General features: G+C 39.7%; 1 protein-coding gene across 1 annotated transcript in view; it reads right to left on the bottom strand.

Moving 5' to 3' along the window:
* Positions 1-17,024, bottom strand: part of gsap (gamma-secretase activating protein) — a 49,082-nt gene extending 32,058 nt beyond the window's left edge. The window contains exons 1-15 of the mRNA XM_014409617.3: positions 16,936-17,024; positions 16,786-16,832; positions 16,598-16,683; positions 14,073-14,150; positions 13,876-13,962; positions 13,541-13,633; positions 13,149-13,317; positions 12,697-12,787; positions 10,528-10,597; positions 9,750-9,829; positions 8,382-8,462; positions 7,952-8,074; positions 7,654-7,709; positions 4,838-4,869; positions 1,599-1,660 (exon numbers count right to left, since the gene is read on the bottom strand). Coding sequence (XP_014265103.2) covers positions 1,599-1,660; positions 4,838-4,869; positions 7,654-7,709; positions 7,952-8,074; positions 8,382-8,462; positions 9,750-9,829; positions 10,528-10,597; positions 12,697-12,787; positions 13,149-13,317; positions 13,541-13,633; positions 13,876-13,962; positions 14,073-14,145 — 1,017 coding nt within the window. The 5' untranslated portion in view covers positions 14,146-14,150; positions 16,598-16,683; positions 16,786-16,832; positions 16,936-17,024. The remainder of the gene's footprint in view (positions 1-1,598; positions 1,661-4,837; positions 4,870-7,653; positions 7,710-7,951; positions 8,075-8,381; positions 8,463-9,749; positions 9,830-10,527; positions 10,598-12,696; positions 12,788-13,148; positions 13,318-13,540; positions 13,634-13,875; positions 13,963-14,072; positions 14,151-16,597; positions 16,684-16,785; positions 16,833-16,935) is intronic.
* Between the last annotated feature and the right edge of the window lie 10,385 nt (positions 17,025-27,409).

Raw genomic sequence — 27,409 nt, 5'->3', positions numbered from 1 at the left:
AAAGGAAAGAGATGGGCTAAAAAATGTGAAAATGGAAGAAGAGATGGAGGGCAAAAGAGAGGAAGATAGCAAGACTGGGTCATTCTAAGAATAGCTAAAAGACTGCTTGCATCTCTACAAAACTCCATTAAATTGAAGCTATCTGCTCTTTGGAAACTATGCTGAGCACAGGGAAAACTAGGCGATATGAAATTGTCCATCAAACGATGTACTGTGGGGGGAAAAAATGCAGGACAGGGACCTTAAGATGGCCCTTTTTTAAAGTGTTGACTCATCTGAAGCAGAACGGGAACTTCACCTTAAAGATGACTATGGAGGACAATAATTGGTTGTCAGCATTTCACTATAGATTTTTGGTGGCCTGTATGTCAACCTACAGTGTAGGAAAAAAAAATACTACAAGGAGATGTTAAGCTGTAAAATAAACAATCTGAGACTTTCACATGCATTTTACAATCAACTTGTTTTTTACTATACACCAGTATAGTTAGTGTTGGCAGGGGGATAACACATCTATTACACATCTGAACAGATCAGATGCAGATCAGGACGATACTGTTGACACATGCTTTACCAACTAAGCCTCTGCTGCAAATATACACTCATGGACCACTTAATTAGGTAAAGCTGTGGAATTTCTTGTTAATCTAAATGTCTAATCAGTTGATGCTGCTGAAGTTGAACATTTAAGTGACAGTGGGATTGGCCCGTGTGAGGCTAATCCCACTGTCACTTAAAGTCACTGTAAACCCAAGAGATGGACCTACTGGGACCATCTCTTGGGTTTACAGAAAAAGTCCAAAAAAAAAAAAAAAAAGCAGCAGTTCTCTAGATACTAGAGGTCAGAGAAGAATGGGCAGACTGCTTTGACCTCAAAATAAATAACTCAATTAAGTAATCAAGGCATGCAGAAGAGCACATCTTAATGGACAACAAGTCAAACCTTGAAGCAGATGGGCTACAGCAGCAGAAGACCACACCACTGTCGTCAAAGAACGGGAAATTTAGGTTATAATTTGCACAGGCTCACCAAAATTGGACAATGACTGTAAAAATGTTTTCTGATCTGATGAGCCTCAAGTTCTTCTGCAAGGATTTAGTGCAAACAACAGGAAAGCATGGATCACTCCTCCCTTGTATAAGTGGTTCAGCCTGATGGCGGTGGTGTAACAGTGTGGTCTTATTTGATTTTAGAAATACACTCCTAAAACCTCATTAAAAGATCATGACGAACAAACCAAGGAAAAAGGATCTCCCCGAACTGTTTCCTCAAATTTAGAGACACACTTTTTTAACCCTCTCGAGGCAGGCGTTGCAGATTTGTAACAGTTAAAAACTAACAACCTGATTACCCCGCATACATATTTTATGAGTTTTTTTTACTCAGAAGTACCACTGCAGGACTTGGTTGTGCATTAGCAACAAAAAGTTTAATTTGAGCCTGAGAGGGTTAAATATCACCGTCTGCGTAGTAACATTAAGCTTCTTTTTGGTAGTAACTGAAACTCCCCAGCAAAAATACATCAAACGTACTTCTGGACATGAAGTCCACTTTATTTGTATGTCTGCGAAGATGCAGCTATTGACCGCTCACTCACCAGGCCTATGAATGCCCTCTGTTGATGATCCTCCTCCTGGAAAAGCGGCACCAGCTTCTTATCTAGAAGAGAGCAGGCAATAGTGAAACGTGTGCGCATAAAAGGGGCGTTTGAAGATAGCTTTGATGCTGAAGCGATGCCAAATTAATCAAGCGCAGGTAGGCACGTATGTGAGTCCTGGAACATCATTAAACAAGCCATCAGTAGAAATGTAAGAAACCAAAAAGTCTGATTTCTTCATGGCTTTTAAATTTATAATAAAAAAAGAAGCTGAATATAAGATATTAATAGATTCTTTTTGAGCATTTTTTGCTTTAAAAATAAATCCCAAACCTTTGGGGGTTAAGAAGCTGCAGTCCCGCCATGTGTGTGTGTGTGAGTGCGAGAGTATTTTGGCATGGTGAAGTTGTTTCATGTCAGTCTCACAAAAGTGGACCACACTGCAGCTTTAGATGAATTATTACATGCGTGCATACACAAATACACACATCTTTTGATCCCTTTCACACATGCAAGAAGTGAACTTTTTGATGTTACAGCAAAAAATGTTTTTTACAGATGTGAAAAAAAAGTGCTTGCAATGCACAGCAAACCTGCAGACTGTGCTGCCAGGTTCAATGTACGCCTTTTATCAGTTCAAAGCAATCAGCTGTTTTACATGTAGGCCGTGACCCTGAATTGAATAAGTGGATGGTTTAGATGGGGTCCCATAATAAACTATACTGCTGACATAATCATCAACAATACTGACACTGGAAATTAATTCGTGAAGAGTCGTTTGAATTTAGTCTCTTTGGTTTTGCATCAGTTAGTGATCTCAATATATTCTTTTGTATTTTCTTCGAGATCATCAAATTTTAATATAACTTGATTAAATATAAAATGCCAATTTTAAATGATCTCATTTATTAAAGGAAAAAATCCAAATCCACCTAGACCTGTATGAAAAAGAACCCGACCCACATGGTGTTAAATTTTAACTTCGTGACTCTCCTGGCCAAAAATAATTCTTTAAAATTATAATGTTTTAATACTGATAGAAAGCTTGGAAAAATGAGCCACATATTATCATATGTGTGTATTTAATTTCTATAAATATTTGATATCATGACATCCCTGCTCACAAGGAAACTGTACGAGTCCAGCCAGATCAATACTGCCATCCCTTAAACCACACTTTAGCATGAATAGTTCAGTTTTACTGGATCTCAGTGCAGCATTTGACACAGTTGACCACAACATATTACTCAAACGACTGGAGAACTGGGCAGGTCTTTCAGGAACTGTACTAAACTGGTTCAAAACATACGTAGAAAACAGGAAATACTTTGTATCAATAGGTAACTTCACATCTGAGCACACAAGTATCGCATGTGGAGTTCCCCAAGGTTCCATCTTGGGACCCCCTCTGTTTAACATTTACATGCTCCCACTGGCACAGATTATAAAGAACAACAAAATAAACTATCACAGCTATGCAGATGACACACAAATATACATCACAATGTCACCAGGAGACCGAGGCCCTGTACAGGCTCTTGGTAAATGCATTGAGGAAATTAATGACTGGTTGTGCCACAATTTTCTCCAGCTAAACAAAAACAAAACTGAGGTAATAGTCTTTGGCGCCAAAGAAAAAACGATTACAGGTCACCAGAGAACTTCAATCTATACACCTAAAAACCACAAACCAGGCGAGAAATTTGGGTGTAGTGATGGATGCAGACCTAAACTTAGAAAAACACATTAAGACAATAACAAAATCAGCTTACTATCACCTCAAGAATATATCAAGGATAAAAGATCTGATGTCTCAACAGGACGTGGTAAAACTAGTCCATGCATTCATCTTTAGTAGGCTTGATTACTGTAACAGCATCTTTACAGGTCTACCTAAAAAATCAGTCAGACAACTACAGCTCATTCAGAACTCTGCTGCTCGAGTCCTCACTAAGACCAAAAAAGTGGACCACATCAGTCCAGCTCTGAGGTCTTTACACTGGCTGCCTGTCCGTCAGAGGATAGACTTTAAAGTTCTGATGCTGGTCTATAAAGCTCTGAATGGTTTAGGACCAAAATACATCAGTGACCTCCTGACCCAGTATGAACCTTCCAGATCCCTCAGGTCATCTGGATCCGGTTTTTTATCAGTTCCCAGAGTCAGAACCAGACACGGAGAAGCTGCATTCAGCTTTTATGCTCATTATATCTGGAACAAACTCCCAGAAAGCCTCAGATCAGCTGAAACACTCAGTTTATTTAAATCCAGGTTGAAGACTCACCTGTTCTCAGCTGCATTTAAATAAAGCACCAAATCCACACTTTTAAGCTTAAATTTCAAAACTAACATTTTAACTACTGATTTTATCTACTGTTTTTTTTTAATCAATTTTAAATCATGCTTTTTATTTCTTTTTAATGTCTCTGTAAAGCACTTTGAATCACCTTGTTGTTGAATTGTGCTATATAAATAAACTTGCCTTGCCTTGAATCAGATAAAGAGAGGTAAACTGGAGAATAGTATCTGTGCACATAAATCTGCATCACTAATTCAATGCAATAAAATTTAAAAAAAAGTTTAAAACGTCTTCTATCAATGCAACAAAATCCAGCAGTCATGATCGCCCACATAACAGATTTAATAAAATACCAAATCATAAACTATTTACAGTGAAATTAGCTTCTTACAAGTATGCTATTATTTACACGTTAAAACAGGAACACAATCATATGTGTGTTTTAAAAATCAATCTGAGGGAGGATGTGGGTATATTATCCGTGTGTGTGTTTTTGTGTGGAGAACGTCCTGTGTTGTGTCTGACAGGTAACAGCTGCACTGGAGCTACGTGCGTCATACTGCATATGAGAGACACGTGACAAGGGAAAGAAAATAAGGGAGAAAGCGGGATATGCAAGTACCAAGCTCCTCAGTGTTATGTAATCATGTATAGCATTCTTTCTCTTGGCTTTTCTTTTTCTTTCTTTCTTTGCTTTTCTGCCTCCTTCGTCTCTGTCTCATTCCAAGATAAATTAGTGAGGTAGTTTTGTTTAGCCACACACTCCAGTGAGCGTGAATAGAGCCTCATAAGAATACACAAGCCCAAATATACTCACACACAGTATAGAGTTACATTATAAGTCTATGTTTGAGTATTTATTATGTCCATGCTGCAGTATGTCTGTGTACTTGTGTATGTTGTGGGTCTGTGTGCGACATCAGTGTGCTTATGCCATCTTACCAAGACTCCAGGTGTCCACCATTGATAGAACTCTACAAAATAAGAAGCAAAGCTTTTTGTGAAAACAATCCCTCAAGCCAGCATTATAATAAGAGTCTTACATTTTATGCTGTAAGCTGAGGAGGGAGTATAATTCTACATTTGCTGCAGTGTGCAGCAAAAACTATGAAAGCAAAAAGTTTGTAAGCAGGTTCCAGAGTTTTGCCTGGGGGAAGCTAATTATAAACCAAAAAGGTGTTTGGTTGGCTCTCTGAAACAAACAGAGGAGGCTTTTAAACTATGGTGCATGCAGGTATGTGTCCACTTTCAGTCATCATCAAATGGTAAAGGGCTGTAGTTATGATTTCACTTTCTGGCTATGCAGACTTCTTTTATTCCTGCTAAGTGGTTACATTTGTGCCAAAAATAACTATAAAGCTTGGATGCTGTGTGCTTGAAGTTCGAAGCTTGAAGTTCAAAGAGAGGTTGATTAGTAAAAGAGTGGACATTATGATTGGTGAACTAAATGTTTTCTACAGCTGTCTCAGAACCGTATCGATCACACTATTACTGGTGTTACTTTCACACAGAGCAAAGTGACTATATCAGGTTTGTTATTCCATACTGAAATACAGCCCTGGGGTTTTCTAGTTTACTCTGACTTGGATTATAGCAACTAAACTTCTCACATCCAATTCTGAGAAGAGGCTCCCAAGGGGTCCTAAAAGTTACGAATGGAAAATCAGACACAACCCCAGTTCAGAAAATGTTGGGACACTATGTAACGTGCAAATAAAACAGAATGCAGTGATTTGCAAATCTCACAAACCCATATGTTATTCAGAAAAGGACGCGGGAAATATATATGAAATTGTTAAACTAAGAATATCAAATGTGGTACTGAAAAGAGTCAGTTGCAAGAACATTTTACAGCTAATTAGGTCAACTGGACAAAGTCAGATGATTGGGTATAACGAGAGCATCTTAGAGAGGCAGAGTTTATCAGAAGTGAAGATAGGCGGTGAAGCTCTGCCTATCAGCAAAAACCTGTGTTTACATCTTATGAAGCAATTTCAGAATAGCATTATTTAATGTAAAATTGCAAAAAACTCTGAATATCTCATTAGCTACAGTGCATAAATATTAAGATTCAGAGAATCTGTAGAAATCTCTGTACGAGCCAGATGCAGGTTAAAGCTCTATCATGCAAAGAAGAAGCCATACGTGAGCATGATCCAGAAACTCTGTTGTCTTCTTGGGGCCGAAGCTCATTTAAAATGAACTGAGGCAAACTGGTAAACTGATTTGAGGTCGGACAAATCGAAATTTAATTCGTCCTCAGCAATCAAGCAGAGAAGGACCATCCAGCTTGTTTTCAGCCCTCAGTTCAAAAGCCTGAATCTCTTATGGTATTATTTCTCATGGGGTATAATAGTGATATAGAATTGGCAGCTTGCACATCTGGAAATGCACCATCATGGTGAAATGTATATACATGTATTATAGTTACACATGCTCCCATCCAGTTAATTTTTCCCTTTTTTCAAGGAAGCCCTTGTATGTTTCAGCAAGACAATGTTAAACTACAACATACTACAACAGAATGGTTTACTAGTAATAGTTTCACCAGCTCATAAATGTGATAAAGAACACCCAGGACTGTTGAGCAGCTAGAATCCTCTATCAGATAAAAATGCGATAACATTCCTCTCCTAAAAGTCATGCAGCTGGTCCTCTCAGCTCTCAGATGTTTACAGGCTGTTGTTAAAAGAAGAGGGGATGCTACAGAGTGGTAAACATGGCACCGTCTCAACTGTTTTAAATTGTGTTCCTGCCATTAAATTCATGTTTCTTTTGTTGTTGTTTTTTATTTGTACATTTTGGTATGTTTTCTATGTTCTACTGTGAATAATTTGGAAATCATTGCATCCTGTTTTTAGTTACATTTTACTCAGTGTCAACCATGCATGCATCATAAAACAGGAAGGTTTTCATTATCTGGCAAAGTATTCCAGAAGTTGGAAGTCCAATGTTTGTTGTACCTTTCTAAACAAAGGAAGACTTAAGCTTTCCCATATGTTAATGTTAAGTGAGTAGATCAGTGAGGTACTTAGGAGTTTTACAGGCAAGTTATCTGCTTTCATAGTCTAATGTTAAAACAACGGGTTGTCGATGCAGGGATCTTGTCATGGAAAAAGATGCTGGGTGAGAGCACAACTCTGGCGGCAAAGGCTTAGCACAGACTGCTTGTCCTATTTAAGTGGGACACATTTGTGGGACTATAAATTAAGTCTTTAATAAATTAGGCCAGAGATCTGATAAGAGTGCAGTCTTTAGGGGTTGTGTTTGATTGGAACAAGTGGGCTTAGAGCTAACTGGCACTGAGCATTGATAGGGACCTAAATAAACATTGTTTGTTCAGGTCGAATAAGCAATTATACCAGCCACATCCTTGAAAGATGAGCGCATTTCAAGTTTTTTTTGTTTTTTTTGGCAATAACCTGGAGCTGTGTGCCAGTTTTTGTAGCTATTGTGACAAGTGCTGTAATTTGAGACAATTTCAAACTCGATTTTAACAACCAATCACAGCTACCCCATCAGGCCAATCAGCCTATGCTTGTGAAAACTAAGGGCACAGTGCTTGAAAACATTCATTACAATGAAACCACTGTAAAATGTTGACCTGGGAGCACCTCATTAGAGATAAATGTGCCTAATTTCAGAACTCATTGTTAAAAACACTGGAACATAATGCAGAGGTGCCCCCCTCCTCTCGTTTCAGGACTGTGAGTCTGCAGCATATTTCTTAACAAATCTCATGTGGGAGGCAGACCTACTTCTTTGTGTTCTCCTCTATGTGATTCATCTGGCTGGAGGGTCTCCTCTCGGACCTCTGAAACAAACACCCATCATGAGAGACGCTGAAAATACGCTTCCATTGTTTCACAAAATACCCCACCGGTATTTTGACAAGGACGTGCACATTTTCTCACATGCATTCACACCCACACATCAAAGATCATGTTTGAACAGTTACCAGAGATCAGATGCATTTCATGTACATGCAGATACATGGGTGATTAACGGTCAATCAGTACATGGGATGTTTTGGCATGCACATACACCCACACTCACCATTTTGTCCCAGTCGGCCTGCATGTGTGAGGTTCTGTATCGGGGGTTGGGATCGGCATCGAGATATTTTGTCCTCTCTGTGTTCCACTGCAGCTCTGACCAGAAGCCCTGGAGACTCCTGGCCTGCTCACAGATGTACACAGAAGCAAGCGGCACCGCAACAGCGACAAAGCAAGGGCAAAACAATCGAGGATAATTACATCGGAGCGGTGCACGCTGTTTTACATATAAATGTATTATGGACATCTGCATTAATTTCAGTGATTTGTATTTGTATGGGTAATATTTAATGCAACACACAATCTCTCAATTTAATCGCTTTTTTAAAGTTTAGTTTTATTAAATGTTTCTCAAAACAAAACTGTGCTGCTCAATGTCATGTTGTTTCAAAATAACTCCAGGACTTCAAGTGTGAGAAATGTGTTATTACCTTCCCTTTGAAGGTAGATTCAGTTTGAATCTCTGTGGTACAAAACACACCAGGAACCTTCAGCAAACATTCTGGCACCTCCTAGAGCACAAATACAAAAAAAGTCTATGGCTCAAAAGCAAGTGCGTCCACTGCATTTAAATCAATACTAACAGTACTGTGCAAAAGTCTTGTGGCCGGTCAGTTATTTATATTTTGCTTCCAAGGGGCCAGGCCTGCTTGGAATTTTTAAAAGAGTGATCTTCTTTGGACATTAGGTGCATTTTCACTGATTTTCAGTCCATCATTTTCAGAGAAGTGGGTTTTTTTGTGTCCTAAAAAAGTTCAGGAAACCAGACAACGGCAGTAGATAGTATCTGAAAATCATGTCCTTAAGAACTCCATCCTATGTCACCCGAGACGTTACACGGTTCCAGTGAGATCCAAAGATCCAAAGAGGTCTGGCCCTTCAGTGGATCCATCTACTGTTTGCTGAAACCTCAACAGAAATGATCTCAGCTGACAAGAAGCCATTCTTAAGAAACGAAAACAAGGAGAAAAGGCTGAGGTATGCCAAATTACACAATCAGTGGAGAAAGCAGTGTAGATTAGAAATGCAGTGGAAACAGATGTGTAAATAAAACTGAATCATTTCTTTCCCAAATCTTTATCAGTATGTACAGAGAAGGTCAGGAGAGAGGTACAACAGGGAGTGTCTATGATCATCTGTGAAACACAGTGGAAGCTCTGTTATGGTTTGAGGCCAGAGGTGTCAGGTATCATGTCAAAACTGATGGAATGATGAACACAATGTACCATCATCATTTTGATCCACCATGCAATACCTAGAAAACGTCTGATTGCCAACTCCATCATATTTCAGCATTGCAATGATCCCAAACACACTGCCAATACAGTAAATAATGTAATACCTGGGTAAAAAAACCCCACAATCACACACTATGGAACACTATCAGTCATGGATCGGCCTCACCAGAGCCCAGACCTCAGCATTACTGAAGTAGTGTGGATCATCTTGACTTGCAGAGAACCAAACAAAAGGTAGCAAACATCAAAGAAGAGCTTTGAATTTCCTTTACGAAGCCTGGAGAACTATTCCTGAGGACTAATTAAAGAAAATACAAGAAAGCTTGCCCAAGAGAGTTCAGGCTGTGTTGATGTTGACTTTCAAGCTTGTTAGATTTGTACAAACTGTGTTTTTACCTTTTCCATCTATGTTGACGTTTCAATAAATACCACAATACAAAGAAATTTGCAGAGGGGTAGAGGGTGCTGAAGATTTTGTATAGTACTGTACATTGAGTTGCCACTTTCAATTGCAAATGTCAAGGTATTGCTTGTACAAAGTTATGTATATATGTGTGGTACCTTCTTGTCGAATACAGAGGAGTAAGGCAGGATTTTATCCAAGCTGAGAGCCTTCTCGTAGCTTATTCTGTACAACGAGGCTGTGTGTGAGAGGCAGACAGACAGGCCATCAGAGACAGAACAGACAAACTCGCTTTTAAACATGTAGAGTGTTTTATCTAGGCATAGTTAGAAGGTAAATGAGGCACTTCAGCCCATGCCTCACCCCTATCAATAGGATATATGAGTGATGACAATGTACTAATGTATCTTTTATTAGGTCACAATTATTGTCTTCCTATACTATATGATAACACCTAAGTTAATATTATTTCTTAATACAACAGCAAGGTGAAATAGTTATTGCAGTGCCAATTAAATGCAAATGTATGCAGCCAGCTGCTTACAATCCAAGGCAGTCGTTGACTCTCTGGGTGATGTTTTAAATATGAAAATATCATCACATACTATTCCAAGGATTTCTTTACAGGGAATGCCAAATATGTTGTTAGTCAGCTTGGACTTAACCATATTTGCAGTAGTCTGTGCAAACTATGTGTCTGTGAGGTTTCAGAGAAGTCAAAACTATTTTCAAACTCTACATATCTGCGTGTGGCGCCACTGGCACCAAAGCCAAACAAAACTGATGAAACCATTCATCTTAGTGCAGATAAGATGCAAACAATCTACAGTCACAAACAGAAAGACACATAAAAAGGTAAGAGAGCAGTGAGACTCCAAAAGAAAGGAGAAGTGATACTCAGGAGAACTGTGTACTCATTCTCCAGCTGCCACTGACCTAAAATAAACTCCTGGATCTGATCAAAAGATTCAAAGGTGTTCACGTTGTCACACAGCCATTCAATAACCTAGAGACATGATAAAAACACAAGGAGACGATACCAGTAAAAGATTAGTTTCTAGTTCTGCTGTTCATGTATATTTCAACAGTGACCTCAAAAAGTGACAGGTAATTTTCTCCTATCCCCTAAAGGAATGGTTCAACATTTGTGAACAGTTAATTGATGGGAGTGATACCGGAAGTTAGCAGAGGTCGTTAGCTTCAAAAGTCATTTTAAAAGTAACCAAACACCTGTCTTGTCCTGGCTTCTCATCGCTCGTTAGCTGATTACTTAAAAAAGCTGCAACCTCCTGGACTAAAAATTAGTCTAAAGTTGTAACCTCCCATTTTAAAATGCTCAAATTTACAAAAGAAATAAACATGTTTAAAGTGTGATTTAAAGTTTATTAAGATACAAAATGTACTATTGAGGTCACAGCCCTCACAAGAAGCTGTTAATTGTCTGCTTAGGTGTCACCTCTGCTAATTCTCTGGTATTAAGTCTCTGAACTGGGCCTTCTAGAGTATATATTTAATACAAATGTCTGGTAAAAAAATATGCCTTGTAGTTCACTGTAACAGCGAGTTTGTTTTTTTGTGAGGTAGATTCTAATATTTTATCTGTATGCTAGTAATCATTAGCAAGTACCTCTAGCTCTGTAAAACACCCATATGGTGTGTTAATGCACCATGCTAACCAAGCTAGGCAGTGTTAGCTAACAACTTAAGTAAGGTGAACTGATAAATAGCTCCTCAGGTAATTCAGAGCAAGAACGCAAATTAGCTAAGCATACTTCTGATGTTTTTTATAGCTCCAAAACCTGTGGCACTGTTATAAGAAGAGGCCAAAAGGTCAGTAGACATAATAAGGGCTAATTAACAAATGCTAGGACGTTAGTGGTAGCGGTGTGCAATACTGCAAATTTTAGTGTCTATTCCATGCCAAGTAAACACAGGGGCCAGTATTAGCCATACCAATTCTTTTAACTTATAAACGCAGCTAGGAGAGAGCAATGCGTCGAGATTTATGATATGAATTTGCAAATTCTGAACTCATTTTAATTACCACTAAACTGCGATGGCCACTTTCCACAATAATTAGCTAACACAACATAGTTTCATTAACACGCCCTATGCTGAAGAGGGAAGCACTTCAGCATTTTACATTTGTGAGCATCCTGATGTCAGCTGGGTACTGTGTTTGGTAATAGCTGGTGACAGCTGTAATCACAGATAATAATTTTTTGTATGATCTTGCTTTGATGTATAAAGACCCTCGCCCTGTAGCATAAGTCAGAGCTGAAGTAAAGTCAGAAGACAAGTTAGAAACAGAGTAACTTCATTTATGTAGTATTCCCAGTATTAAAGTTTCAAACTCTATGAACATTTTATGCCACTTTATCAAAGCCTCGACTACACTGGTGCAGAGTCTACAAAGGATATAAAAGTTCTGTATGGTGTCCAATTTCCCACTGATAGCTTGCACTAATGAAGCTGGCGACTCATTTAACCTCTAAAGAAAGAATTTATGACAATCTAGAACATCTTAATTTAGTAGTAACACTGATACAGTCTGAGTCACAGCACCGTGCCAAAACAAAACACTTTCTCCCTTTCTCTCTGTCTTTAACTCTGTTTGATCTCTGCCCACTTCTCTTCTCTTCTCTCCCATTTCATTACAGCATCCCATCTTTTCTGTCTTTCTCTCTGTCTTCTTCCCTCTGGCTAACCGGCTTCCAACTCAAGGTTGACACCTACCGCATTTACACCAAAGTGCAGAAAGAGCGCCTTTTCCTACATTTATCTACTAACTTCTTCTCAGTTGTACATCTTTAGTTCTTTAGGGAAATTGCCTAACACTGACCTTGAATGTTTACTTATTCAAACAGCTGCATTCTCCACTTTGTTGCCTATTTATCTTGTCTTTTTTGTGCGTTCTCCACTTCAAGGAGAACTTATTGATCTTGTAAGTTTGTTTAAGACCCAATAAAAATCAATGACTATTCTCCTCCTGAACTTATGTTCTACAAAAAGACAGTCATTTTGTTTTAAATGTGCTGGAAAACAAAGATGATGTTCTGCAGAGCTAAACTAAACTAAACTCAATTATTCTATGTGCATCCGCACCTTTAGCTCCAGGTTTGGGTCAGTTCCCATGTAAACCAGCAGGCAGTGGAGGGCAGCCAGGCGCTGAGGGTCAGCCTTACTGCTGGGACACCTTGAATGCAGGTGACATATAATAAATACACCATAATATAGAAAAAAGCATATACAAACACACAGGCAGAGAGCCAGCAGTCAGGTACTACAATGTGATGTATGCATGCTGTTAAAAAAGTGGATTTAAGTTTCAAAAGTGAACAGAATGAAAAATTGTCCACTAAACAAAAAGGGAAAAGAGCCATTGCTGCATCTTTATCGAGCTAGGAGGTGACTCCTGGCGAAAGTTCAAGTAAATGCTAAATTTATTTCAGAAAGACACTGCAGGTGTACACACACAAAAGCCTGTCTGCTACCTTCCTGCCTATATCTTCTCCTATGCACTCCTCTTCCTCTTCTAAGTTTTGAGTCATGCCCACCTAGAATTTGTGTCTGAACGCAGGATCTTCAGCAGGTAGGCGGGGCTGAGCTCGGCACTGTGAATCCTGCCGGTGACCTGGTCCAGCAGACAAGCGCTGGACTCATCCTCTGCATGCAAAACTGTGATGTTGGCTGACTGACACTGCAGGCCCAGGTTCACATCACGACCTGCATGTTGTGGAGTCAGACAGACAGAGAGCAAGGCATAGACACCGAGTTAAATCATCTTATTTTGAGGCGCACGTCTTATTGACAGATAAGGCAGCTTCCTCGTTTAAAAGTCATGTGAGAAATAAACAAGAATATATTACAGAGGGGAAAGAAAGAAAAAAATGTTACTTCTGCCACTGCTTAGCACAGGCACTATTTCTTTCGACAAAACTTGCCTTACCAGAGAGAAAGAGGGAGTGACAGAGCATCTCCTGCTGCCTGGTGTTGATACAGTGGAGGAAATAACCCTGCAGGTATACCAGGATGTAGTAACCTATATAAAAAAAACACACAGCATCACTGTCAGTTAGTATGCTTCAGGCACACCAGGCATTTCTTGGGCTCTGTGCAGATAAACACATTCATCTATATTTGGTGTCCCTGTGTTTCTATTTGAAATTCAACCTAAAAACTCACAAATATTAGGATGCAGATATGTGTGTGTGTGTGTGTGTGTGTGTGTGTGTGTGTGTGTGTGTGTGTGTGTGTGTATTATATAGATGTGTGCACAATGACCTATGGGAATGAAGAGCGGATGGAGCTGGGTGGCTTTCTGTGGCGATGCATCACTGCCCAGAGACACCCTGAACTTCTTGCTGCAGTCTGCAGGAAGTTAAAAAAAAACACATTTGTCTCCGTGTGCTCGAGATAAAAACTGTAAAAGAGGCAGTAACAGATAGGGAGGGGAAAATTAGGAGCTAGCACAGACACACCTTTGTGAACTAAAACCACGGTGTAGAGAAGTTCGTGTTTGTCTTGAAGAGGCTGGGTATAGCACACACACATGCTTCCTAAGAGTTAAGCACAGAACAGGGAAGTTACAGATCAAACCGTGGCATTATTCATGATAACCAATGGAAAAATTAGATCCGATTTATCGTCATATATTATTATACCATATACTCTATTCATATTGTTAATATTTAACATTACTTACTTTTTAATAGGACAAGCAATAAGAGTGAAATACTGAGATTATATTCAGAGGTTATAGAGTCAGCCATGTAGTAATTGTAAAAATTACTCATGCCTTGTTAAAGGTTGGAATTCTGATTTGATTATATTATTTTGAAATAATTCGACCAGCACATTTCTTTGTGTAAAAAAAATAAAAAATCTAAATGAGGAGAGTGTTCACTTAATCCAAAAAGTTAAATGTATTTCTATGGATGCTTTTAAAATTCTACAAACAACATTTCAGTGTATATGCATGCCATTACGAGCTTCTTACAGTTGGCAGTATATAAAAATATACGCTTGCTGGAAACTTTATTAGGTACACCTTGCTAGTATGGGGTTGCGCCCCATTTTCACCAAGATTCAACAAGGTGATGGAAATATTCCTCAGAGGTTTTGGTCCATATTGACACGTAGTATCACACATTTGTTGCAGATTTGTCAGCTGCACATGAGTAATCTTAAATTTCACATTCATCTCCTGGTCCACCACATCCCCAAGGTGCTGTATTGGACCAAGTGACTGTGGAAGCCATTTGAGTATAATTTGAGATGATCTGAGCTTTGTGATATGTTGGAAACAGCAATGCTGAGGGAGGCCATGGTGTTTAAACAATGCTCAGTGTGCAACGAAAACACTTCCCATGTCATTACACCACCATGTTACATGTTGGTTAACCAATGTCTGACGGTACCATCCAAATGTTGCATCAGAAATAGACACTCATCAGGCCCAGCAACATTTTTCCAATCTTGTCCGATTTTGCCTTTGCAAACACTATCCTCAGTTTCCCGTACTTAGCTGTCAGAAGAGGCACCTGCTGTGGTCTTCTGCAGCTGTAGAGTTCAGAGATGCTCTTCTGCATACCTTGGTTGTCAGTGGTGGTTTTTTTGGGGTTTTTTTATTTACTATTGCCTTCTGGTCATTCTCTTCTGACTGTTCCCATTATGATTTCTCATTTTTGTAATTATTGTGCAGCTGAACAGGTGCACCTAATAAGGTGGCCAATGAGTGTATCTAAGTGTATAACAAAATTATGTAAGACAGGTTCCAAATTAAAAGAATAAACAAGCAATCTTAAAGTTTTGCACAACATCATGCTGTCAGAAGAGCCGAACACTCTCTAGCATTGATTAAGTCTTTCGCCCCCCAAAATGATCCCACCCACCTCAGGTGTTTTGATGATGGTGGTGATGAACTAGCACTATCTAATATGTCGATACAAATTTCCAAACAGGTATTCAGTTTGGTTGCAATCTGACGGCCATAGCATATGACCACTGTCATACTTATAGGAACATTCCCTTGATGGGAGCGCTGCTATCAGCATGATGACGCTCCATCAGCATAAAAATGTTTCATCATAAGGTGAAGGTGATCACTCTGGTATAGCTGGTACCAGACTGGATTGAGCAAAGGGTTCCAGGCTTCCTTTAATTTATTACCCACCTATATACACACAAAGAAATGTACTGTTTACTACAAATTCATGCTTGAGAGAGAAATGTGTTGACCACTTTATATTCATGCTTGAGTATGAATACAAGGCTTTAACATACAGAACGAGTCTGCAGTCTGATTTTTCCCTAATTAATAGTAATGGATGAAAGTCAGTATAAGAAAGTAAATCCTGAAAGATTTACAAGCTGCTCGAGGCAGATGTTACTCTTGTATTCACATTAAAGCTCAAATAAAGCAGCTTCATTACAGTGCAGCTCATCTATAGTCAATGCGATTCTGTCCCTCTTTCTGTATGCCATTAAACCGTCTATGTTTAATCATGCAGCACAAAAAAAAAAAAAAAAATACAGGACAAAAATCTGAGGAGTGTGAATATAACCAGGACAGCAGCATGAGCCAGAACAGATAAATATTAAGTGAGAAGGATGACAATGATGAGAGGAACTGACAGATCGGCTGAACAAATCGGCTTTTGAATTAATCACTGGCAAAAGCATCATCAGCTGTGATGCTATTGGAAAACACCTCTGAAACTTAAGGAGGCTTGTAAGATTTACAGTCATCTCAGAAATTGGTCAGAACCTCATTATAAAGTGATCATCTCCACAAATCCTTCAATCATCACTGAAATTGTGAATTGGCCAAGATTTTTAATCCCTGGAGGTGAGCTGAGGCGGAGACTTACCTTCTTGTTTTTACAAAGAGGGATAGGAATCGCACAAATGTATCAAATTAGTCTCATAATCTGACTTTTCAATGTGAGACTAATAAGCATGTGAACAGACATGCGGTGCATGGATGTGTGTGAGGACGTCTTACCTATTTTATTTGTGAATACTTGCAACTTAACAAGCTCCTGCTCCGGCCTCTCGGTGTGATAATGGTCGAAACCGAGATTTGCAAACCTGTCATCGAGACGAACACAAACACAAAAACAATGTTCAAAAGGAATGCAGAATATAGAACCGACATATTTCTATTTTATACTCTGCTAAAAGTTGCCTTACTTGACTGTGCGGAAGGAGTTGGCAGGCAGTTCTAAAGGGAGCTCGAACTGTTATCAGAGCGGTATGTTATTTCAAAGTAAAAGCATAAACAACAAATACAGAGCACAAAGAGCGGCATGTATTAAAATATAAGACACAAAGATAGCATACCACAGTTTCACAGTTATAGCTTGGGTAAAACTGAACGCTTCGGAGCAGAATCTTTTCCTGCAAAAGACGAGCCGTACATTTTGCGTTAATCAAACAAGTCCCAGGGTATCTGTTGCCAAATTTGAATGCGAGTTTGTATGCATTGCCTTAAACGTGAGATAGTAGAGTCTTTGCGTGTGCCTGTCCCACTGGACCCAGCAAAAATCCTCCACGATTCTCTCTGCCGTTTTGGACAAACATTCGGGGTTCATTATCACCTGGTCAACACACAAACATTTGAATTCAGCCACAATGAATTGTTAATGCAAGTCTCTGGCAGAAGACGTGCAGTGTATTTTGAGAAGGAGGTTGAAACAATATATTCTTTGCACTGTTTTGCTTATTAATTACTAAATTCGTGCACCCTTGGAAAGAATTTATGTCGCTACAGAACTGCACAGAATTTACCAGCCATGAAATCCTGCATGCAATTTATAGCTCAGATGAGTCAACTATCTGCAAACACTTCCTTCATGAGAAAAAAAAGCAATGTGTAGCATACCACTCTATATCCCTCCTGCCTCGTTAGCATCACGTGGTAGAGATCCACATCTAAACACACAAAATGATAATTATGCAAATGGAAGAATGTACGGTAGAATATACAGTATGTATTATTTTTTATGCATTATCATAGTTCTCTCTGGATTCTTGTTACACATGCAGGCCAGCATAAGGACACAGTTGCTTACATCCATCTTCAGTGAGCAGCAGCAGATGGCTCTCCAGCACTGATCTTCTGTCAGTTTCATGATGGAGGAACTATGGGGGAAAAAAAGCCACGGGAAAACTAAACGAGTGGTTTCCAACAATTTGCCAGATGAAGCTGAAAATTTGCTGCTTTTTATTCAAGGCTATGAACAAAATTGATGAAAAGGCATGACTGTAGAAGAGAAAGTGGAGAAAAGTGGGTACACTGACTTTAATTAAGTGATAGAACGTAAGCTAGAGGCCATAAAAGATATGTAGTATGACAGTCATGCCCTCTGAGCACTAACGCTTCGTAACTGCGATGTAAGCGCTTGTTTGTTAGTGAAATGTGAATGAAACACTCTTACCTGCACTTTGACTCTGAAGTCCACTGCCTTGAGGACTTTAGTGTTGTTAATAGGATGGATCTCAATCAGGAGAGTCAGGCACTTTGATACTACAAAGGTAGACAGGCTAGGGTTAATATCATTCACAGATTGAAAATGCTGTAGGAAAAGAGTGTATTTAAACTGCTTTAAGGAAGTGGTTCCCAACCTTATTCCAACTCAAGTACAAAAACTTCAGAATAAACCGTGCATAATAATTTGATATTTAAATTTAAGTTCAAAGCTGATCTTGTTTTCAGTATAAAGGAACATGTTTATGCTTTCCAGGGAAGATTATTTGACTTAAAAGTAAATGTCACTATGCTTATCTTCATTAGAAACTTTATCTTTGAGTTATTCTTAAAAGGCCATAGCAAAAAGGAGCCTATCTATAGATAGGCTTCTAATTAAGTCAACTGGACTGTTTGAATATTTTAAGAGCTGCAATGACAGCCCGTCTTATTTTAAGACATTTAATCACGTTTTCTTACAGCCATAACTATTCTAATATCTAGAAAGTTTTGATTTTAATTTAACAGGCTATTTTATGATGTTTCCCCACTAGAGGTGGGTTAAATAATCAAATATCGATAGTATAGACACCATTGTATTGGTATTGGATCGATACTAAGAGTGATACTTTGTTTCTATTGTTTAAGTTTAGTCTCTTTTTTAGTATTAAAAAATATACACCACATCCCTGTGTAGGTGGAGGTTGCTGTGCTTGCAGCTAGAACTATGCTGTTATAGCTATATTTAGCTAAATAGTGCTATATTAGAATGGAATGGAATAACTGTCTGAAAACGTTACTACTTGACATCTTTTTAAATCAGTTTGATCCATTTCTGAAATGCTTTCAGCTTACCATTGGCTAACAGATGAAAAATAGGTAATAAAAAGGTAATAATAAAAACTGCAGTAATAATAGTCATAGTTGTAGAATTTTAGTTGCAGAATAGTTAATGAAGCTGGCTGTTTACTGTTTGTTCCACATTTTCTAAGTTTGTTCCACTTTCCTAAGTTTTAGTGTCTGCTGTGTTTCTGTCTTTCTGTGTGTCCGTGTTTGCCGGTCATTTTTCTGTTTCAGTCATTTCCTGCTTTATTTTCTTTGAAAAATCTGCCTGTTTACTGACACACTCATCCAAAACACAGTGTTTGCTACATAGCGGATTAACAAGGGAGTAAGTCCAGGCAGCTGTTGATACACTATGGACACTTTTTGGATGCACTGCTGCAGTTATGCAACAGACGTCCCTAATTATCTCTGGTGCAAAACAAAACATCTGCACTACAACATTTTTGCTATTTTTGGATACAATACATGCTGTAGTTGAAGCAAAAACAGAGTTTGTACAAATCTAACCAACTCCAAAGTTAGTATTTGGTGTGACCACCTTCATTCTTCAACACGGACTCTTAGACAAACAGTGTAATTTTTAGGTTGAGATTTTTAGCTAGATTTTAGGCCTGGCACTTCTTCTTTTGTCTTTCACTTGTCCATTTTCTTCACATTTTATATGGACACACTGTACACTATGCTGAAATATGTCAAGTTTGCTTTTGGGGAATCAATGTGTTAATGTCTCTCAAACTGTTTTATCTTGGTTCTTTCCTGAGTTCCCTGTTATGTGTTGATAAAACAGAAGACTTTTTCTGTTTGAGTGACTCATAGGTCAGTGTTAAGTGTCTTAACAAAGACAAAATTCCTCTGAAAATGAGACGTACCAGAGTTGGACTGAGAAGCAGCTAATTTCCAAAGAAATACTTTCAAAGAGCTTTAGAAAACCTCAAGCTCAACTTAAAATTAAAAAGAAAGAAAAAAGAAAGAAAGTCTGAACTGAAATATAAAATGTAAAGAAATTACTTTTGCACATTACAATACTTTGGGTCCACTGTAATCACTAACTAAATGAAAACTGCTACAATGCTATTTTGTACCAATCATGCGTGCATGCTTGTTACTTCTCAAAAACACTTCATAAGCAAGCCACTTCACAACATACTGCACAGAGCATATTTCATTCTTTGACACAAACACGCCTTGGTGCACGTGTCCCAGTCAGTGGAGTGCAGTGTGCACTGCTTCTGCACACTACTTTATGGGGCATTATATATTAATGCTGAAATTTAGAACGGCAATGAAAAAGTCTGACAATTTATCTTGTGAATGAGTTGGCAATTCAAACACATTTTTTTGGTAAGTTTTACCTCCTGCCTTTGTCCTTCTTTTTGCAATTGTGGCATTTCCAATCCCCTGTTTTGTCTTGGCTTTTTGTCAGTTGCATGATTCTTTTTGTTAGGCTTCTACTTGATTATCCTGCTATCTTCTGCAGGATAAAGTTTTCTTCTCATTGATAACTTTTCTAATTCAGCATCCTGAATTTGGGTCCAAATAAAATATTGTTCAGTTGTCCATACTGCTAACAATTTCAGCTAGTATCAGTTAGGCCACACTTAAATTTACTACTTTAAATGTGTACTTTTAAGCCCTCTGGCTACTGCCAAAAATAACCTCTGGGGTATTTGTACCCCTGGTTGAGAATCACTGCTTTAAGACAGGTTTAATGTCACAGTCTATGGATAAAACAGAAAAGGGATGTTACTTGGTTTGAGGCGCTCCTCTCCTCTGGCATTCTGTGCCAAGCTGACAGCTAGGAGAGAAAAAGCAAAGTTGGCATGTCACATGACTGAATTGGAACATATTTCCCACAATAATGTCTCCGGTGGTTCTTCAGGCACTAATCAGCATCCGAACAGCATCATCTCGTCTTGTACTTGTGGGTTCGTGCGTTGCATGATCTGAAACTGCTTTCTCGACACGGGCATTTAAACTTGATCTGAGTTCAAGAAGCCGGTGTTGTTGCTGATAATTCATTATCTGCACAAGACAGAGGCTCACCCAGCAGTGTCTCCTCTTTGTTCAGGGAACAGCTGCTGACACACACCTGCTTGTCAAATGTGTACAGGAGCTGTTGGGGAAAACACACATGCGCACAGTCGCATGAGAATGAGTGCATGATTGCAAAGTGTGCAAAACTTAATGGAGTAATATAGGGACACACAAACACAAACACAGTACCTTATTCTTCTTGCTGTTCGGGTCATATTTCCCAATCCTGGTGGTACCTGTTGCTCCCTATGAGAACATTAGTTCACTAATTAAAATATTACATTGTACAATCTTAATCTACCAAGAAGAAGTATTTAATTTCAGTCTGCTGTCTTCACCGCATCAGCATGTACGGAAAGTCATCCTTGACTTCTTTATTGCCATGGCCGACCCTACAGATCATCCAGACAAGACCTGCCCCGCTTCAAACCATCGATTCATTTTTCACATTTTTGCATTCAAAAGGTTTTCAATAAAAGGGCGTCTGCTCTGAAACCCAAGGTGCAACCAGGCATGCATAAAATTTCAAACCCTGCACTACAAAAAAAAAAAAGAGAGATTATTTTCCCTTTGCAGGCTGCACACTGTCTTTAACCTCCTAAACCCACACAGTCTTGGAGGGTCCATCATTAAAAATTTATGTTGTGCAGAGGAGCGTGGTTCAACACAGAAAATTATATTTTACATTCTACCGAGGAGCTCAAGATTTCCACAAAAGTACTAAATGTGTCAAGCAGATACATGGCGAAATAAAACGAATCTAGATTTCTTTGGATATTTTCCATTTGAAGATGACTGTTGGAGCCATTAAAAAAAATTACTTCTGAGATATAAATATCTGACTTAGTACGACTTCAATGAAGAACTGACACAAGCAGCTTTTAAATATATGCATAAAAATGCTGTATTTAACAGAACAGCCACTTAAGAGGTGTAGTAACCCACACAACAGTGTGTTATTTTTGGGGGGTTAGCTGACAAATGGGACATCTGGTGAGTTCAAGACAGAGCATTTGACATGCAAATGCAAATATCTTATTAGCCAATCACATTGCAGCAATTCACTTCATTTAGGCATGCAGATGTGGTCAAAGCAACCTATGAAGTTCAAACTAAGCATCAGACTGAGGAAGAAATTGATTTAAGTGACTTTAAAAGTGTTGCGGTTGCTTGTGTCAGACAGACTGGTCTGAGTATTTCAGAAAAATTGTACTGGTAAATGAATTGAAGCTTATATAGAGCTGCTTTATTCTAATTGAGCACTCAGTGCACTTTGTACTTCACTGTGCTCAAACTGCTTCCAGTCACCAGATATTAGTTCAACAGAGCACTGTTGGGATGGGGTGAAATGGGCCATTAGCATCAATTGTGTCAATACAGACCAAAATCTCTGAGTAATGTTTCCAGCAGCTTGTTGGATGAAGGCACTTGTGAAGGCAAAAATGGGGTCGGGCTCAGCACCATTAAAGCATACCTAATAAAGTGTCCAGTATGTAACATGTGCAACACATAATATGCAATGCCTTCACTGTGGGCTTACCTTCCAGGAATAAAGGATGCACCCATCTCTTTCAAAATTCACAATACGAATGTCGACGGCTCCAGAGTATTCTTCAGACACAGAACACACACTTTATTGCCTGGCCTGTTTTATTATCTCATCCCACTGCTTATCCAGAACATACTAAATAAGTAGTAGAATTACCCTCTGTAATAGATTGTTATCGCAAGCTAACGAGTGTCTGATAGCAGAGGCCTGTAAATATATAAAGTAACCCAACTAGACATCATGCACTGTCTACAAAATAACAACTATCATATATTTCATCTAGCAAGAACATGGAACATTTTATTTTCACGATGTATTTTAAGTTCTCTGTTTGTTTTTTTTAGATGTTTTCTGTTGATGTTTTGAGTTATGCTCCAGTTACTGAGTCTAAGAGCTGTAGCAAACGGGAGGTTGTTTCATCTCGCCTGCATTTAAGTGTGCGGTAACTGATGAAATAGTGCCATCTGGTGGTCAAAATTAAAAAAAAAAAAAAAAAGAAGAAGAAGAAGAAGAAGAAGAAGAAGAAGAAGAAGAAGAAGAAGAAGAAGAAGTAATAAACAAATCACAGGAACTTTACCACTGCAGGCTAAACTGCCTATGGGGGGCTATAATAACAGTAAAGCTGCGATAAAGGCATAGAAAGAACGAAGAACACGACTTCGTTTGAACCCGCTACTTTTATGTGAGATATTCGTTTATCTGTGAAAACAACTAAAACCTGGCCGTCATCGAAAGGACGCTGACCGTTAGCACCTGAACGCCTCACCTTCTACTCTGCAGACCGACGCCTCCTTCCTGAGGATATCAGACACCACATCCCTGTGCAGGTCGAACTTTAGCTGTGTCCTCAACATATCTGCTCCTACTGTCCCTTGGTTTTTATACCAATAAAAATACTCTCTGCAGTTAGTTCCCTTGAAAAGAGGCAGCAATTACAGCCCGGATCTGCTCAGGCTCCATATCATGTGACCGAAACTTGTTACTACTTGAAAACTGAAAGTAGAGTAGAGCACTCCGACAAATATTACCTTTAACTATCTAGCTCTTCCTCTTGACTTCACAAAGTTTTTATTGACATGCGGAAACGTCGCGTTAGTCTAAAGGTAGCTCCTCCCTCGAGTGGGATCACAGAGCCGGTATGTCGCTGCCATAGGCCGAGGAGAGCATCAGTCTGGAGGGTTGGAATCTCTCACGCCGCTGGCAGCCTGCTGAGCAAGGGACTTCACAGTGGTGTGTCATACATGTGTCCTCTTTTCTGTACATTCGAGCCCACGGGGTTGACTTTTTACGTGTATTTTCAATCCAATATGGCAACATTTTAATGTTAAATGTAATATGTATAAGCACTAATTGCTCGCTGCACTCCAAAAACAGAAAGCGGAAGGAACAACGGCGTGGTGAAAATCTGTAAAAGCGGGAACAATCAGAAACACCATCCATCCTGTAGTTAGAATTTTCAAAATGAAAAACAGTTAAATATTTATACATTCTGGCTTCAGGCGTGGCTGGTGGGGATCTTTAAAATGCAGCTATGAATCGATTAAATTATTTTTATTTTAATATTCTCTAGGTCCATCTTTTTGATGATTATTTTAAAACTTAAAACCACCCATAAACTCGAAATAGATGTATTTGGTGTATTTATGCTTATAGAAACTTCTCAAAGACCATCTCATTCCTTCATTTTTTTAAACTGAATGAAATTAATATTTGAAATACCTCAAGACCTACTGGTGAGACATCATTAACCCATGAATGAGTTTTTATGGTTTCTTATAACCTCGAACAGCTGTACAGCAAAGTGATAAAAGGGGTCAATTAAACTAAAAAGAGCTCATATCAGCCTATAGGGAGAATAAAGTTCAAGTGAAAAAAAAAGACAAAAGGTGGGAAAAGAGCAGGTCCAACACATTTTTTGATATCAAGATAAATCGGAAAAAAATGTGTTTCTACCTTTGTATCATCTTCTAAAAACATAACAAAACAATCTGTACGTTAGTGATATCTAGACCTATTCAGAAGATTAAAAATAATGAGCATCTACCTAATAAGGGGAATAAATCTGCTAAGACGGTACGGTGTTATCCTAATAACAAACCGTGGGTAACACAGGAAGTCAAAGCTGTCCTCAATATGAAGAAGAAGGCTTTCAGGAGCAAAGTGAAGGAGGAGATGAAAGCAGCACAGCGGGAGGTGAAACGCTGCCTGAGGGAAGCAAAGGACACCTACAGGAGGAAGGTGGAGCAGAAGTTGGAGAGGAACAATATGAGGGAGGTCTGGAATGGTGTGAAAACCATCACAGGCCACAACACCAAGAAAAGCACAGTGGGGGGGACTGTGGAGAAGGCAAACGAACTCAACAACTTCTTCAACAGGTTTGACCAGCCCACAACCCCCCCACCCTCACCCTCACCTTCACTACAGAGTCCAATCCCCACTCTCCTGCCTCCCTCGCTTCCCCCCCTTCCTGACACCATGACACCCCCCTCCTCCAATCCCTCTCTCAGCAGCAAGACATCTCCCCCCCTCCCCTCCTCCCAAACATCTCCCAGTGTCACAGTGGATCAGGTCAGGAGGCAACTGAGGAAGCTTCGCCCCAGAAAGGCAGCAGGCCCAGACAAGGTGTGTCCTAGGATGCTAAAGGCATGTGCTGCTGAACTTGGGGAGCCGCTACAACGAGTCTTCAACCTCAGTCTGCGACTGGGGAGAGTGCCCGCCCTATGGAAGACATCCTGCATCGTCCCGGTCCCCAAAAAGAACCGGCCCAATGAGCTGAATGACTTCCGACCGGTGGCACTGACGTCACATCTTATGAAGACTCTAGAGCGACTCTTCCTCAACCTCCTCCGACCACAGGTACAACATGCCCAGGACCCACTACAGTTTGCATACAAGGTGGGTGTTGGAGTGGAGGATGCCATCCTGTACCTCCTACACAGAGCCCACTCACACCTGGATGGGGGAAAAGGCACGGTCAGGATCCTGTTTCTTGACTTTTCCAGTGCCTTTAATACCATCCGGCCCTGTATGCTTCAGGAAAAACTGAACAGGATGGAGGTGGACCCCTGCCTGGTGGCTTGGATCTCCGACTACCTCACCGACAGACCACAGTACGTCAGGCTGAAGGACATCACGTCTGACACAGTGGTCAGCAGCACAGGAGCACCACAGGGAACTGTGCTGTCCCCTCTTCTCTTCACCCTGTACACCTCTGACTTCTGCTACAACTCTGAATTATGCCATATTCAGAAGTTTGCAGATGACACGGCCATCATGGGGTGTATCTGGGATGATCAGGAAGAGGAGTACAGAAGTCTGGTGAGGAACTTTGTCGCATGGAGTCACACAAACCACCTGCAACTCAACACCTCAAAGACTAAGGAACTGGTTGTGGACTTCGGGAGGTCCAGAGAAGGTCCACTGCCAGTTCAGATAGAGGGGGAGGAGGTGGAGGTGGTCAACAAGTACAAGTACCTCGGGCTGTGGGTGGACAATAAACTGGACTGGTCATGCAACACAGAGCACCTGTATAAAAAAGCCCAAAGCCGACTGTACTTCCTCAGGAGGCTGAGGTCTTTTAACATCTGCAGGAAGCTCCTGAGGATGTTTTACCAGTCAGTGGTTGCTGGAGTACTTTTCTATGCTGTGGTGTGCTGGGGGAGCAGCACAGCAAAGAGGGACTCATCCAGGCTGGAGAAACTGATCAGGAGGGCTAGCTCTGTGGTCGGCATGAAGCTGGACACTCTGGTGACAGTGGCAGAGAAAAGGACATTAAAGAAACTGATGGACATTATGGACAATGCTGGGCATCCTCTGCACACGGCCATAAACAACCAGAAGAGTCTGTTCAGTGACAGGTTGCTTCTCCCCAAGACAAGAACTAACAGACTTAAAAACTCCTTTGTCCCACACGCCATCAGACTGTTTAACTCCTCTCTGGAGGGGAGAGGGAGGGGAAACAGGAGGACAAAGGAGGGGGGAACAACTAAGCTGTAGTGCCTCTGCACCTCACTGTACAATACCTTGTGCAATACTTTTTGTAAATAGTCAACAGTGCAATAGACTCAATACTTGAAATGTGCAATTCACTTGTATTTTTATTTTTTATTCCTATTTATTCTATTTATCCCCTTTGTATATTTTATTTATATTTGTCTCTGTATTTATATATATGTGTGTGTGTGTGTGTGTGTGTGTGTGTGTGTGTATATATATATATATAACAGTTCTGTAACTGTAACTTTGGTCGTTGCTGTGCTTTTTTTGGAAGTCGAATTTCCCAGAGGAACCCACCCGAGGGATTAATAAAGTTCTATCTTATCTTATCTTATCTTATCTTATCTTATCTTATCTTATCTTATCTTATCTTATCTTTAATAAGGGGAATAAATCAATCATCTTCTGAAACCAGACTTCTGTGTACAGTTAATGTGCTGTTGTGATTTCCACATCACTACAGAGGTACTCTAGGTGTTTTCACTCACTTTTGCTTCTTCACGTTAAATGTGCATGGTTTTCGTCACTATCCAACATTGACCTGCCTTTTTACTTTCACCTGTTGAAGGTGAGACAACTTTCACCATTACTATTCTTACAGGTGAAAGAACCTAGTATGTGATGTTCTGTACACTGGGTGAATGAATTAAAATATTTTGACGTGCAGGGTCTTTAATTAAGATTTACTCGAATTCCTACAATAAATCAATCAATAAATCAAGCAACGGTGCAGGTCCAAAAGCTTATGTTGGAGCTGTATTTGATGGCCAATACTGCCCTCATCTGCTCAGCTTGAGAACTGCATGTAAGAGCGCCCAACGCGCAATATAGCCGAGTGATTCCGGATATACACGACGAACGTCGGAGTTTCGGTGTGACGTATGCGCCCGCCCCCGAGTCCCCGCCCCTTCCCCCGCCCGTTC

The sequence above is a fragment of the Maylandia zebra genome, linkage group LG17 (genome assembly GCF_041146795.1).
Source record: "Maylandia zebra isolate NMK-2024a linkage group LG17, Mzebra_GT3a, whole genome shotgun sequence".
NCBI lineage: Eukaryota > Metazoa > Chordata > Actinopteri > Cichliformes > Cichlidae > Maylandia > Maylandia zebra.
This window is presented reverse-complemented; position numbering and strand designations above follow the sequence as displayed.